This window comes from Dama dama, chromosome 19 (genome assembly GCF_033118175.1).
Source record: "Dama dama isolate Ldn47 chromosome 19, ASM3311817v1, whole genome shotgun sequence".
Taxonomy (NCBI): Eukaryota; Metazoa; Chordata; class Mammalia; order Artiodactyla; family Cervidae; genus Dama; species Dama dama.
Window position 1 is genome coordinate 14,020,523 of NC_083699.1, and position 15,928 is coordinate 14,036,450.

The 15,928-nt window shown below is 48.7% G+C and overlaps 1 protein-coding gene across 2 annotated transcripts in view; it reads right to left on the reverse strand.

The window, feature by feature from the left end:
* Positions 1-11,899, reverse strand: part of LOC133074206 (NACHT, LRR and PYD domains-containing protein 1b allele 5-like) — a 42,374-nt gene extending 30,475 nt beyond the window's left edge. For both annotated transcript variants that reach the window (XM_061168232.1, XM_061168233.1), the window contains exon 1: positions 11,754-11,899. In XM_061168232.1, coding sequence (XP_061024215.1) covers positions 11,754-11,785 — 32 coding nt within the window. In that variant the 5' untranslated portion in view covers positions 11,786-11,899. The remainder of the gene's footprint in view (positions 1-11,753) is intronic.
* Positions 11,900-15,928: the final 4,029 nt, after the last annotated feature.

A 15,928-nucleotide genomic window follows, 5' to 3' on the forward strand; every position in this document is an offset into this window, starting at 1 on the left:
AACTCCCCATTTCCGCTTCCCACTCCCCGTCCTCTCCCAGACTCAAAGCCACCAGCCTTCTGCTTTTTGTACGGAAACCACTGGAGCTAGAGGCACCGAGGACCCCCGCCCAACAAGCCCAAGGGGCCCGCTCAGTCCTCAGGGACCACCTCTCTAGATGAAGCAGGTGACAGGCTCAGCGGTGGCTTCCAGTGTCCCTCACCTGGTCTCCTCCCTCCTCTCATCTCGGGGGCCTCTCCCCCCTCCAGGTGCTTCATCTCCCAGCTCCATCAGTTCCTGGCGATTGGCTTTGTCCCAGGACCACCTCGGTGTGCCCTCCACACACTGCCTCAGGCCCGCCTTCAGGCCAAAGCTTCAGATCCTAGATCTCTGACCCCTTCGCAGGCCTCCTCCCTGACTTCCAGGTACTTAAGGCCCGAGGGTCACTTCAGCACTTTACATACAGTCAGCACTAGCTAGTCCTTGCCTTCTTCTCTCCAAGAAAACCTGCTCCTCCCAACCTGTCTCCGCAGACAATCACCAGGTCACCTAACTGGAACCTCCAAGTCACCACTAACGCTTTTGCTCCCTCTTTCTCAGCAAGCAGCACAATCAGACTCCTCCCACGCTTCCTCCAACCCATCTCTCAAACTTCTCCCCTCCTCAGCGCACACGGCTTCTGCCTGCCTGCAAGCTCGCTCTCTCACTGGTTCTCACACTCTCTCACAATCACTGTCTCGCTCTCTTGGTCTGCCCCTCTGCAGGACCTTATCATGTCTTTGCCCTTCCGGGGCTTCTCACTACTTCCTGGGCTGAGCTCCCTGGCACCGCACACGTGGACCCCCACCCTGCTCCCTTGTCCCCCACCCTTCGTGCTCCCCCAGAGGGAATGTTCTTCAGTGTCCAAGCACACCCTGCATAACACACACACACACACACACACACACACACACACACCACCCTCTGCACCCTCCCCTGAAAAGTCACTGCCGGGAGCCTTGCAGGTCTGGAGCTCAGCTATGCGTGCCCCACGGACACGCAGACTTTGTGCATATGAATGGCAGCCCCGCCCTCCACCATGATGCCCAAACCGCTCCTAATCCCCCAGGAACAGCATTTCACAAGGTGTGGACTTGAAGACATTAGAACTCTCAGAGTGCCTTCTAAAAACCATTTTTCTGGGCCCATCAAATCAGAATCTTGGATGAATAAATGAAAAAACAGGAAGAAAACAACAATGGTGTTATTTGCAGTTATGGGTGTTTAAAATCATTCTGGATCTTCTCATTGAATCATCCCAATAAGCCTATGAAGGCCATTTGACAAATGCAGACACTGAGGCTCGGAGAGGTTCATTAACTTGCTTGAGGTCACACAGCTAACAAACAGAAAAGGAGCACTTGACTGTTGGGACTTCACTGGGACTTCAAAGCCCCACTCCCCACCCCTTCCCCGGCTGACCCCAATCCTGGCAGTGACAGTGAACTGAAGAAGCAAAGAGCAAAAGCAGCAGAGCAACTGCTGGTCCCTTCCTTTCTCTTCTTCAGTCAAGTTAGTCAGGCGCCTCCAGATTTTGAAAACCTCCTGACTCACGGTTTTTTCTGATAAACATTCCCAAGTATTTGGTATTTCCCAAGCTCCATGTCCTAGGAAAACTATGCATTTTCATTTTCAGACCCAAGTCCTTTTATTTTTTAATCTTAACTTCTGGCTCAGGTCAGACAGTGGTGGTAAGCCTGAAATTAGGAAATGTTTCACAACATTAAGAAAGACTAAAACATGGTTCCCAATGAAATGCATACAAGAACAAGGCAGCCATTGCACCGTTTTTCTCGAGACTCATACCCTTATAATGCAGTCATTGTGCCTTTTAATTTAAAAGTAATTATGAGAACATGTAATGGAACCAGATGCCATGATCTTAGTTTTTTGAAAATTGAGTTTTAAGCCAGCTTTTTTACTCTCCTCTTTCACTTTTATCAAGAGGCTCTTTAGTTCTTCGCTTTCTGCCATAAGGGTGGTGTAATGTGTGTATCTGAAGTTATTGCTATTTCTCCCAGCAATCTTGATTCCAGCTTGTGCTTCATCCAGCCCGGCATTTTGCACGATGTACTCTGCATATAAGATAAATAAGCAGGGTGACAATATACAGCCTTGACGTATTTTCCTTTCCCAATTTGGAACCAGTCTGTTGTTCTATGTCTGGTTCTAACTGTTGCATACAGATTTCTGAGGAGGCAGGTAAGGTGGTCTGGTATTCCTATCTCTTTAAGAATTGTCCAGTTTGTTGTGATCCACACAAAGGCTTTGGCATAGTCAATAAAGCAGAAGTAAATGTTTTTCTGTAGCTCTCTTGCTTTCTCGATGATCCAACGGATGTTGGCAATTTGATCTCTGGTTCCTCTGCCTTTTCTAAATCCAGCTTGAACATCTGGAAGTTCAGCGTTCACGCACTGTTGAAGCCTGACACTTCACGGCAAATAGATGGGGAAACAATGGAAACAGTGAGAGACTTTATTTTCTTGGGCTCCAAAATCACTGCAGATGGTGACTGCAGCCATGAAATTAAAAGACACTTGCTCCTTGGAAGAAAATCTGACCAACCTAGACAGCATATTAAAAAGCAGAGACATTACTTTGCCAACAAAGATTCATCTAGTCAAAGCTATGCTTTTTCCAATAGTCATGTATGGATGTGAGAATTGACCTATAAAGAAAGCTGAGCACCAAAGAATGATGTTTTTGAACTGTGGTGTTGGAGAAGACTCTTGAGAGTCCCTTGGACTGCAAGGAGATCAAACTAGTCAATCCTAAAGGAAAGCAATCCTGAATGTTCACTGGAAGGACTGATGCTGATTCCAATACTTTGGCCACCTGATGTGAAGAACTGACTCATTGGAAAAGACCCTGATGCTGGGAAATATTGAAGTCAGGAGGAGAAGCAGATGAAAGAGGATGAGATGGTTGGATGGCATCACCAACTCAATGGACATGATTTTGAGCAAGCTCCAGGAGTTGGTGATGGACAGGGAAGCCTGGCATGCTGCAGTCTGTGGGGTTGCAAAGAGTTGGACATGACTGAGCGACCGCACTAGACTGATGAGAACATGTATTAAGAGTTAGACATCCTTATTGTACAAAATATGTCTGCTTAAAACAGTGACAAACTTCTGACTGTCCCTTTCACAGTCCCCTTTCTACAGCTGTTAATCTTTATTTCCAGACGTGTATGCATGTGCATAGATATCAGAACTTCTGCTAAAACCAGAAAACCTTTATGGAAAACCTTTATTTTTACCATGTAGTGAGGCTGCAGGGTAGAGGGTCAGCTCTCTGTATCAAAACACCCAAAAGTTATGGGGGAAGGGGCTTAGCCCGAGGCGAAGGAGCCGCCCACTGGGCAACAGCAAAGACACAGCCTGGTGGAGGAAGCAACCCCGCGGGACCCACAGGGCCCTTGCGCTGTATAAGAATCTGCTTTAGAAGCAGCAGAATCTGCTCCCCTAAAATATGTCGCTTTGGCATATTAATTACTTCAAGCTGGTTATTCTCTAAGAAACAGAAGGCAAAGGAAAAACATTGAAAACCCAGCAGGGGTTGGCCTTTTGGAAGAAACATTAACATTTGTAAGGGAAAGCTCCATGTGTAAGGGTGTCCAAATCTGTATCTTATCAGTGAAAGGGCAGGGGCTGAAATCTCAGGACAACCTCACCCGGGTTTACTGCGCTCTTCCTGGGGACTTCCCAGAACTGACTCTCCCCACCCTCAACATCCTTGTCTGCCTGCTGAGGACGGTTCTGAAGGTGAGGGATTTGGCCATTTTGGAGAGTTACTCAAGTTTTCCTTGGTATCTCCCATGTATGGCTGTTGTCCCTAAGGCATGTGCGACTCTTTCGCAACTTCGTGGATTGTAGCCAGACTCCTCTGTCCATGGGATTCTCAGGCAAGAACTCTGGAGATATTCCATTTCCTCCTCCAGGGGATCTGCCCAACCCAGGGATCGAACTCGGCTCTCTCAGGTCTCCTGCGCTGGCAGGTGAGTTCTTTACCACTAGCACCACCTGGGAAGCCCCTCTCCCATGGACACCAGTTATGGATGATCTTCTCCTGTTAATCTGACACGTGTCAATTTAATCCTTAGACCAGAAGAACCCAGAAGGGTGGAGGAAGGTTTTCTTCCTCTCTGACACGCCACATGGATGCAAGTGCCCCACATCTTCTTCCTTTCTGCTTCTCCATGTGGTTTGTTAAAAGGAAAAACGAAAGTCATCATGGAGAGGGAGGACCCATTCCAAATGTTCCCAGTGTAATTTAAGGGGCTGGAGATCAGTAGGGAATGGAAGCGGACATTTACTTAATCACTTAAAATTCCTTACATTTTCATCCCGACTCAATGGTGATGACGAGGTGTAATGTCAATGCTGCCTTGCGCCTACCAGCTCCCAGGCCCTGCCTAGAACAGGTCTCTTTCCCTGAGTGGGAGGAGAAAAACGCTGCATCTTGGCACTGTCACACCCAACCCGAGGGAGCCTTTCTCCCACCTCTGCACCGGGGCCTGACTGCAGACTGGACAGGCGCATAGTAGGCGCCAGAAGGGTTTCAATCAAATCTGGCTCCACGAGTAATGATTCTCCAGCTAAAGATTTCAACAATCCTTAAAGTGAAAATAAAACCATAATTGTTGTTGTTGTTCAGTTGCCAAGTTGTGTCCAACTCTTCACGACCCCATGGACTGCAGCACACCATATAATATATATAATATATTATTATATATCAATCCAATTATTAATATGGTATTTTATTATATTTAAACCATAATATAATAGCTAATTTTTTTTTTTAGTATTTACTGTGTGCCTGAACCCGAACCAAGGACCTGGCAGGCATCAATGGGCTCCTTGCAACAAACTTTTTAGTGCCTGATGCTGAACTATTATCATCCCCATTTCACAGATGAGGAAATAAGGCTTGGGTAACTTATCCACAAGCCCAGTCCATCTGACTGCAGAGCCCAAGCTTTTATCAGTACATTTCACAACAAAAGGCCTAAAATTCTGCCAGGCAGGTAAAGACAAAACACTTGATACTTTCTAGTCTCCAGTCCTAAGGTGTCCCTGTTTGTGAAGGTAATTCTCAACTAGAGTCACCTTGTAGTAAATAATAAAAAGTTATCAGGTATAATTAAACCCATAATGGGTCAACTCAGGCAAAGAATCAACCTGCAATGCAGGAGCCACAAGAGATACAGGTTCAGTCGCTGGGTCAGGAGGATCCCCTGGAGGAGGCCACAGCAACTCACTGCAATTCTCTTGCCAGGAGAAGCCCATGGACAGAGGAGTCTGGCGGGCTACATAGCACAGGGTTGCAAGGAGTCAGACACGCCTGAAGTGACAGAGCACACATGTGCACAAACCTATAATGAGACCCAAATCCTCCTCTAACTCTTCACCAGAATGAAACCAACTAGTGGTTTACTTCTTTTAGCCCCTATCAACCTTCAGGAAATAGGTCAAAAAAAGTTAAATGGGTTAAGAAAGTGGAAAAGAGTTAATGTTAGTCACAAACTAAAGTTAATCTGCATAATCATAAAATAGTTATACTTTCCAGAGAATAAACTCGATGAAAATACTATTCCCTATAATACAGATTTCTTTTCATCAACTGAAATCAACTCACAGTTGCTGTGATAAGCGGAGGGGATATAAAAGTGACACGTGACTCAGGAACCTGGTCCCCAGGGGCACACTAACCGAAGAGAAGACAGATTGGGAAATAAAACGTATGTGATGTGGGACGAGCACAGTGAAAGCAATATGTTATCATTTTAGCCCAGAGCAGGCCATGGTGACCTGGGAAGAATGCAGCTCTCACGCGAAGACCACAGGCATGAAACTTAAGACCACTTAAACCTCAGTGCTAAAGTCAGCTTTTGCATTTTCAGAGAAGGCTGCTGCTGCTGCTGCTGCTAAGTCGCTTCCGTCGTGTCCGACTCTGTGCGACCCTACAGACGGCAGCCCACCAGGCTCCCCCGTCCCTGGGATTCCCCAGGCAAGAACACTGGAGTGGGTTCAGAGAAAGCTACCACCCCTCAAGCAGGATCCTCGCACTGTTAGACTCAGCAAAAACTGAAACGGAAAGGAACCTATAAAGATCTTCCAGTCTGAGGCATTATTTTACAGAGGGAGAGATGCACTCTAGGAGAGGTGAAACTAATACACACCCAAGATCACAGCAAGTTAGAAGCAGAGACAATCTTACAACCTGTCTCAGGTCCTCTAGTTTACCCATCAATTCATCCATTTAACAAGCACAGATGGACCATGTGCCAGGCATCAGTGAATAAAGCAACTGGCGCTGTGGCTTCAAGAACCCATCAGCCTGCTGGGGAAGGCTGTCTACTTGCATCTGAGAAAGGAAGTGCTGTCTAAGATTGAAGAATGGGGGGGGGGGGGGGGCGGGGGGCGGGTGGGAGGCAGCTTCCTGAGGAACTGACATTTAAACTCAGCCACAAAGGACAAGCAGGAATAGGCCAAAGAAGAATTGGGGGCAGGGAGAATTGAGGTCACAAAGCTTCTGTCTGAGGCAGGAAGGAACTGATCAAGATCCAGGGACAGGAGAAAAGCAAGTGTGATCAGCGGGAGAAAGGGAGGAGATGAGAAAAGACAGGGAGGTGGAGAAACTCCAACTCTGTAGCCAAGCCGATGGCAACCCCAGGATGCTGAATGCAGATCACCTGGTCCACCGAGTGGTCTCTAAATCCTTCCTCTTGGGAAGATCTGAAGTTTGAGTGCAAAGGAGGAAGTAAACAACGCAGGGTTCCAGAATCTGCTGTCATCAACATCTCTCATGGGGAATGTCTGACCCTGGGCAACCCTGACAGCCTACAGGCTCAGACACTGCCTGCGTTGAGCCCAAAAGGTCCAAGCATTTCCCCAAAGAAAATCTCAGTCTCCAGGTCACAAAAGCCAGGCCTCCCTGCCCAAGAAGTTGTAGTACCAGATGACAAACACCCCTCAGGAGACTAGGAAACTTTAAAGCATATTCCAAGGAAACTGTCTTCACAGACTTGAGGTCTGGAAGCCAACTACACAGCCCCTTACATAGGGACAGAAGGATTTCCTGAACTCCAAGCCCTCTGGGACCAGACTGGGGTGGGGGCGGGGGGGAGTGAGAGGAGAATGGGGTCTGGGAGGGGGAGGTCAAGGACTCCATAGGGGAAAGTAACAGGCAGGTGGGGGAAGGCGGAGGAGAGCTGTGGGCATCATGAGCCAGCAGCTGTCAGTTCTCCCAAGGGACACTTCCCAAGCTGGGCAGGTTTCCCATCATCACCCAGCTTCCTTTATTCTAAGCATCCTCTGACCACCACCTATAATCAGCTCACCTGGGATGTAAGCCATCCCATCACCTTTTTCTTCTATGTTCAGGTCCCGGAATGAGAGCACGGCCTTAAATGCTTTGGAAAACATTTAGTGCCAGCAACGTGAAAAATCCACAGGCCTAGCTCTCCAGGCTGGCTCCTTCATCTATTCCCTCCCTTCCTTTTCTCCAGTTACACCAGCAGGAAAAAAAAAAAAAAATAGTGGTCAAACAGGTAGGTTTTTGGATATCAAAAAGGTAAAGGATTCACACATCATTAGTTCTAACAGGCAAACCTGGAAACAACTGCCATGTTCATCAAGAGAAAAATGGATGAACAAAATGTGATTCTGTCATAAAATGGAGTCCTATAAGCCACGAGGGTGAAAAAGTGCTTACATACAACTGCGAGGATGAATCGCGCAAACATAACAGCACAAAAGAAGTCAGACACAAACGGCATATGCTGTATGATTCTCTCTTTATAAAGTTTACAAACTAGCAAAACTATCTCTGGTCCCTTTGGGATGCAGGGGTAGGAAAGTAGGAGGAAAAGGAACGGGGCTTTTAGGATGCCATGTTCTATTTCTTGACCTGGGTGGTGGTTACACAGATGTGTTTACCTGTGATAATTTATCAGCTGTACACTTAAGATGCTGTGTTTTCTGTATGACTGTACATACACACACTTCAAGGAAGGGTTTCCAGCATCTTGGGAAAGGAAAAGTACATAGGACTTTAGCTTTGCGGGCCACGTTTATGAATGGAGAATGACCCCGGGTGGTGGGGGGCAAAAGTGAAGAGATGACTGCATTTGGGATATGGCCCAAATGGCAACTGTGGGGTGACAGGAACTAGGGTGAACAGTTTCAAGGTTTACTTCCTTCTTTCTCCTATAACTAACTGTCAATGAAATCTCTGCATACTGTACTCCAAAGGAAGTGGGACCAGGAGGAAAAACAGTTGGACCTGAGCTGGCTTAAGGGAGAAGGGAGGCAACTGGAACACTTCTATCAGTGAGGGGACAAGGAGGGGAGGAGGAAGAAGAGGGAAAAGAATGAAATCATAAATGCCCAGGGCAGGCAAGAAGGAGAGCTGGCCTGACTGGGAATGGATGGGGTGGGGTGATTACCATTACTCAGCCCAATTGAAGGGATCCCTTCTCTACTCCCCTCCCTGATCCCTGCTCTGATGCACACCTAAATTAACAGCTTTATTGTGCTGCTCAAGAGATGCAACAATCTCTGGATCGTGAAGATCCCCTGGAGCAGGAAATGGCAACCCACTCCAGTATTCTTGCCTGGAAAACTCCATGGACAGAGGAGCCTGGCAGGCTACAGTCCACAGGGTCGCAGAAAGTCAGACACAACTAAGCATGCATGCACGTTGTACTCTGTAAGTCCTTTATAACTCCTGGGAACTGAAGAATAAGAGGGGTGGGTGTGTGTGTGTGTGTGTGTGTGTGTGTGTGTGTACTCTGTAAGTCCTTTATAACTCCTGGGAACTGAAGAATAAGAGGTGTGTGTGTGTGTGTGTGTGTGTGTGTGTGTGTGTGTACTCCTGGGAACTGAAGAATAAGAGGTGTGTGTGTGTGTGTGTGTGTGTGTACTCCTGGGAACTGAAGAATAAGAGGTGTGTGTGTGTGTGTGTGTGTGTGTACTCCTGGGAACTGAAGAATAAGAGGTGTGTGTGTGTGTGTGTGTGTGTGTGTGTGTGTGTGTACTCCTGGGAACTGAAGAATAAGAGGTGTGTGTGTGTGTGTGTGTGTGTGTGTGTGTGTGTGTGTGTGTACTCCTGGGAACTGAAGAATAAGAGGGGGGTGTGTGTGTGTGTGTGTGTGTGTGTACTCCTGGGAACTGAAGAATAAGAGGGGTGTGTGTGTGTGTGTGTGTGTGTGTACAACAAAGGATTCCACATCCTCAGCATCTAACACATTATTTGGCGTACAGTTTGCACTATTAAAAAAAAAAAAAAAAAGGTTCACTGGATAAATGACAGAAACAATGTGGTAATTAGATATAAAGTTGCTGTTGCTGAGTCACTAAGTCATATCCAACTCTTTTTCGACCCCATGGACTGTAGACCACCAGGTTCCTCTGTCCATGGGATTTTCCAAGCAAGAATACTGGAGTGGGTTGCCATTTCCTTCTCCATGGGATTCTCCTGGACCAGGGATTGAACCCACACCTCCTGCATTGGCAGGCAGATTCTTTACCACTGAGACATCTGGGAAGTCCCTAGATATAGAGACCCCCCCCCCCTTAGTATTTAAAAATCAGTAATAACATTTTAAATGGCCAAAAATGTGGGAATCAGAGTGGCATACTGTGCAGCTACTAAAAATTACAAGTAACAGTAGCAAACATCTGTAGGGTGCTTTAGGGTTTACTGAGAATTACACCTCCCCCTTGTTTGACACACAATTATACAGACTTTGCTACCACACTGAAATGTGCAAATGACTCATTAGTAAGTCTTCCTGAAGAGACCAGAAAGATAAGCGATTTCGGGCTAGCAAATTTTTATGTAAAGAGGTAGGGAGGACCCACATTTCAGAGTAATAGGGTCACAAAGAGTCCAACACGACTGAGCGACTGAACCGAACTACGAAGGAGTAGGTAGGTAGAAGTTGAGTTAGCTCTGCTTTGTGTAAATAACCGTGCATGTTAATTTCACACACTATACTTCAATTCACTTCCCTTTTCTTTTGGAACAAAACTTTACTTTTGCTGTATTTGACTGATTCAAAATTCACTTTAACCACTATTTGCACGTCTTCCTGCTAACTGACCACCTCTAAGGAAGTGTTTTTGATGACCCAAGTGGACCCAGTTCTTGTGGGTCCACCCCTAGTGGGGTTTTATTAATGCTAATGTCAAGAAATTCAACAGCAGAACCTAGCCACAATAAACCTTTTGACACTGTCTTCCTGATTGCAACAGTGTTATAAAGAACAGAGGAGAAAAAAAAAAAAATCACACATAAAACAAACCAAAAAAATCCTTCCCTCCTTCCTAAAAGAATATGAGCCTAATGTTCAACGAATAATCCACGAACACTTAAGTTACGAACACTTTAAAGCTCCGTATTCTCTAGTTGATCCTGCAGAAACTGTTATGTGGCAGGGACTGTCCCGTAAGCAAGTTCCCTGCAGTCTGAATCTTGGCCCAGCGTTTCTGCACTGCTTTGGGCGGGCTTCCTGCAAGTGCTTACAGCAATGAGAGGATTACCTAAAGGATACATTTCACAAACAAGCCGTCACGTGTCTTGCGCTGAAACTGCATCCAATGCCAAAAGTCTGCTTCTGCAGATGAGAGCTCTAAAGAACTCGACCACCACAGCCCAAACCAGCTCTGAATACACATTCCCACGTGAAAAGAGGCTGCCTTTAAAGGTCTGTGGGACGCTGATGACAAACAGAGGCATTGGCTACCTTTACAGTAAAAGCAGATATCCTAAAAGCAATGTTGATCTCGTGCCTTCCGTGCTAAAGACACTATTAGGGCCCCATGGGAGCGCAGAAGGGATGACTGGCGCAGGGGGGTGATGGGGGTGTTCCACGCATGGGCAAAAGGGCATTACGGAAATAATCCCGCTCTCGGCTCAAACCATTTGAAAGTCAAGGGGCTAAAACGCCAGTGGTGTTCAGGAAAACTTCCCAAGTCCTCCCCGACCCGGGTGCAGTGGGCGCAAGGGATCCGGAGAGCTGAAGCTCGAGAGACGGGAGCAGACGAGGACAGCAGAAGCCGGCCTGCGGGGCGGGGAGTCAGCGCGGAGGCGGGAAGGGCGCGAGTCCACTCGCGCCGGGAGCAGAGGGGATGCCACCGGGCGACAAGCCCCCTCCACGCCGGCGCGCCGCCCGCAGCCGCTGCCGCCGGGTGGATGCGGACCAATCGGGCCCACCTGCCGCCCGGTTTGCGCCGCGGCTGCCGAGGGGCCGGGTAGCGGGCGCCTGCAAGCCGCGACGACAGGGGGCAGCAGCGCCGGCCGTAGCCCCGCCTCCGGGCCGAGCGCCCCGGGCCTCGGAGCCGCGCGCCACCGCCTCCCGCGCGAGCACCTGCGCGCGACCCCGGCGCAGCCCGCCCGACCCAGGTGCAGCCGCCCGGGGCCTGCCGGCGGTAGGGGATCGGAGTCCCGGCAAGAGGGCGAGTCGCCACCCCCAAGCTCCGCGCCCGCGCCAGGCAGGCGCCGCCACCGAAGGGTGCTTTGTTTGTGCGGCTCGAGCGGGGATGCCGAGGCGGGAGTGCAGCCCCCGCCCCGTCCGGAAAACGGGAAAAGCAGAGCCCGCGGTGGAGGGTGCTGAGGACCGCAAAGCCCCTCTCCACGCGGCGACGTCGGGGCCAGCCGCACCCCACCCCCGCTCTGCCCGTCCTCCTTCCCAAACCCCGACCCCCGCCCAGCCCCGCGGCTGCGCTCACCTGCTCCCCGCGACCCCCGCGTCTTGGCTCATCGTCGTTAGGCGTCTGGGAGGGGGCGCCACGCGCGCCCAGGGCTCGGCGCTCAACTAGCGCCCGGGCGCCTGCAGGAGGGGTTCGCGTGCCGCGCGCGGCCCTGCGCACCCGGAGGCGGCGGACGCTGCCGGGGGAGGGACGAGGGCGAGCCAGAGCCGCCGGGGGAGGGGACTGGGCGGGAGGGGGCGCCGGGCGCGCCGCTGCGGCCGCAGCCGGAGGCCGCCCGGGCTCCCGAACGGAAACGCACGCTCGCCGGCGGGCCCGCGCGTGCACGCCGGCGGGCACACTCTCACACGTGCGCACACCGGCCGCTCGGGGGCTGCTTACCTCCCTGCGGGAGCTAGGTTGGGTGTCACTAATGCCGGGGCTTCTGTGAAAGAGCAGGGCCAGCGCCATTCTGCAGGGAGCTCATATCACCCCCATTGGGGGTTTTCACGAGACCGCCTCCCTCGAGGAATTCCCAGATTCTCTTCCTAGGGTGTGAAAGCCCCTCGAAATTGATTTTCAGATTTTATATCTAAACCCAAGAGTCTAGAATGAGGGACCGCAGCTTTCATACAGTTAAACAGCCTTGTGACCCCCGCCCCCCCCCCCCAACTGTAAGGGTGGACGGGCTAAACCAATGGTTTCCCAACTTTACTGCACATTTGATTACCCAGGGAGTTTTTTAAATTTTGATGCTTCGAGTGGTATCCCAGATGAATTAGATCAGTGCAGTGGGATCCAGTCAGTCATATTTCTTAAAGATCCAGGTGATTCCAACATTCAGAAAAGTATAGGAACCACTGCTTAGACTGCCAGTGGTCCTGGTGGTACCGTTTTCTTTTACCCCGATTCTCAGCGTGATCCTTTGCTTGTCTATTTTCCATGTAGTAATGGGTGTCACACAGCATCAAGCCCAGGTCTGACTCACAGTAAGTGCGGAGTACACCTCTACTGCAGGAAGGACGCAAAGGCAGAGTCCAGGATGGGCCCTCTACCTTGCAGCCCCATCTTTGCTCTTTCTGACATTGTCCACAGGCTGAAATACCCTTGACCTCATGGAATTGGCTTCGCGTCATGCCTGAAGCCGGAGAAGGCAATGGCAGCCCACTCCAGTCCTCTTGCCTGGAAAATCCCATGGACGGAGGAGCCTGGTAGGCTGCAGTCCATGGGGTCGCTAAGAGTCGGCAGGACTGAGCTACTTCACTTTCACTTTTCACTTTCCTGCATTGGAGAAGGAAATGGCAACCCACTCCAGTGTTCTTGCCTGGAGAATCCCAGGGACGGGGGAGCCTGGTGGGCTGCCATCTACGGGGTTGCACAGAGTCGGACACGACTGAAGCGACTTAGCAGCAGCAGCAGGCCTGAAGCTGGGGAAGAAAAGGAGTCATTGAGCTTGAAGGGACATCTGTCTTTTCGTTTCCTCCAAATGTCCCCACCTCAGAATACCCCTGTCTGTCTCACTGTGACTCAGAGGTTCAGTGCTGACTGTGGCTCAGGGACTGGAACACCAGTTGAGTCCAGCGCTAGGACTTGATGGTTTATACCTGGGAACGAGACGGCCTTGGTACTATCACTGGGCCTTGGTGTTCTTCTGTTAAACATAAACATGAACAAGTTCTCAGAACATCAGCATCCGACAAGGCCCCTCTGTGGCCACGATGTATGAAGACAAGAGCAAGACTCCTTAATCATGTCTAAACACAGACAAAATATGAACATCGTCCCAACCACAGTGGACACACAGCCATTCTGGCCAGTTAGAGCTTCTTTGCCAATTATAGCCTTAAGTCTCCCTCTGGTCTGCCCTTCTGTGAATAAGATTTACAAAGATACACATTTGTAGAATGAACTCTGGTGTCCTGAATGCCCCTGCACTCAGCTTACAAAAAAACAAATCCTTTAATAATATTTTCTAATACCTTCTCACTGACACACCTCCAGGGTTTCCCATGGTATGCATTTCCCTCAGTGCAATGAGTAATAAATCCAACTCTTTAAATGATAGGAAATATTCCTAGTGTTCTTTGGCAAGGGAGCATTAAAAAACATCTCAGTCATCACAATAATAGCACAAGGTAACTATTACACCCTCTTCACATATAAGCTAACTGGGGTTCATACAGATCATGTAACAAACTCACACAGGGCTGCCTGCTGTCAGTGGAGAGGCAGGCTTCATGTTCACGTGGGTTTGAGGGGTGCCAGGCCGGCATATTACCTTTTCACAGTAACTCTCACTTCCAGATGAGCCTGAGTTCTAGCCCCAGCTCAGTCCTTTTCTAGCTATGGGCATTTGAGCAAGTCATTTAACTCTCTTGAGTTCACCTTCCTCGCAAAAGAAAAAAAAAAAGTAGACCTAGAAACAGGTGTTTTTTATTTAGATATACACCATTTTATTAGTTTCAGATGTACCATATAATGATTTGGTAGGTGTATATATGTGAAATGCTCACCATAATAAGTCTAGTTCATATCCATCACCACACCTAGTTACAAAAATTTTGTTCTTATGCCAAGAACTTTTAAGATATATTCTCTAAGCAACTTTCAAATATATAATACAGTATTATTAACTATAAGGATGTGTATGCTACTGGTATATTTTTCATAAACTCCCCAGGTGGCCTGACAGTACCTGTTGGCAGATCCTGGTTTTGGAAGTTACCTTGCATCTGCCAGATCTGAAGTCCCCTTTTCCAAATGTTACTATGTCACTTGACTCTTCTCACCTTCCAGAAGTTTTCTGGCTTCCAGGAGGCCCATATAATATGATAAGAAAATGAACTAAAGCCTGAAAAAACCATGTGAGTGAACTTGTATTGGATCCTTCAGCCTCACCTGAGTCTTTGGACCACCGCAGCCCTGGTGGACAGCTTGCCTACAATCTCATGACAGACCTTGAGCCACAACTACCCAGCTAAGCCATTTACCGATTCCTGACCCACACAAACTCTGAAATAATAAATATTTGTTGTTTTAAGCTGTTATATTGGGGGGTAATTTGTTATGCAGCAAAAAAGTAATACAAAGGAAATAAGATCCCACAGTTAGTGCAGTAGGATCCCACTATTTGCACTTTAAGGTACATTTAACCATATTCACTCTGCAAAGGCGGGAGAGAAAACAGTTTACAGTGTCAACAATTCTGCCTGTTGCTCCAGTGAAATGCGGGAATGAGAGAGGTGGGGCAGGTTTTATCAGTCAGTCTCTGACTCACTCCTGGGTATCTCTCACAGAGATCAACGTCTTGATACTGGCTATGTTGCCTGTATTTTTAAATATCCATGTTTTGCACAAAGTGGAAAGAATGAGGTTAATTCACTGACTTAGATTCTATATATAAGATAATCAAAATGACACTTGAAACCCCTTAACTCATCAGGACTCGAGCCCAGAACGTCCCCAAATCAAGAATAGCACTGGCTTTAGACCAGTATAAGAGGGGACCCAAACCCAGGACCCTGGCTTCAGAGGACCCTTCCACAGCTCTCATCCAATCACACTTCCCGTGGGCTAAGGAGTCCATGAGGCCCAAGGGATGTGCCCTTCCATAGCTTTTGTCCTGTCTCCACCTCTAAACCAAGCTCAAGGGAAGAGAGATCCCACATTCCTCTTCAAATGCCCTGAGCTCACTTCCAGGGCCCACAACAGGCCTTTCCCCAGTCCAACCTCACCAGCTCCAGCTCTCCAAGGCTGGGACACAGCAGGGCCAGGGGAGACGAGATGTAGCTGTCTAAAGGGATGTGGATGGAGATTGTCTGTGCAAGCCTAGTGGTCCACACATGCACAGAGGCCCTCGCCACCCAGGCCAGCAGCAGAAAACCAAGAACAAGACCCACAGACCATGAGCTGGATCTCCAAATGCTGCCTCTTGCTGGGTGTATGACTCTGACAGCTCCCACTTGACCTGTCCCTCCTGTCAGTTATTCATTTGGCAGGAATATTTGTCAAAGCAGGAAGATACGGTATATTTCATGTAACAAACAGCATGCTTGCTTGACTTATAACTTACATGTTTAGACATATTACACATGGATGTCCATGTGTACTTGGGCCTCAGGTCCCACAAATGACTGGGATGACCTGGCCCAGAACTAACTTCTTCATCTTTATTCTGTTTCACTTTTTTAGTTCTGGCCTCTTTTTGCCTGAGAGAG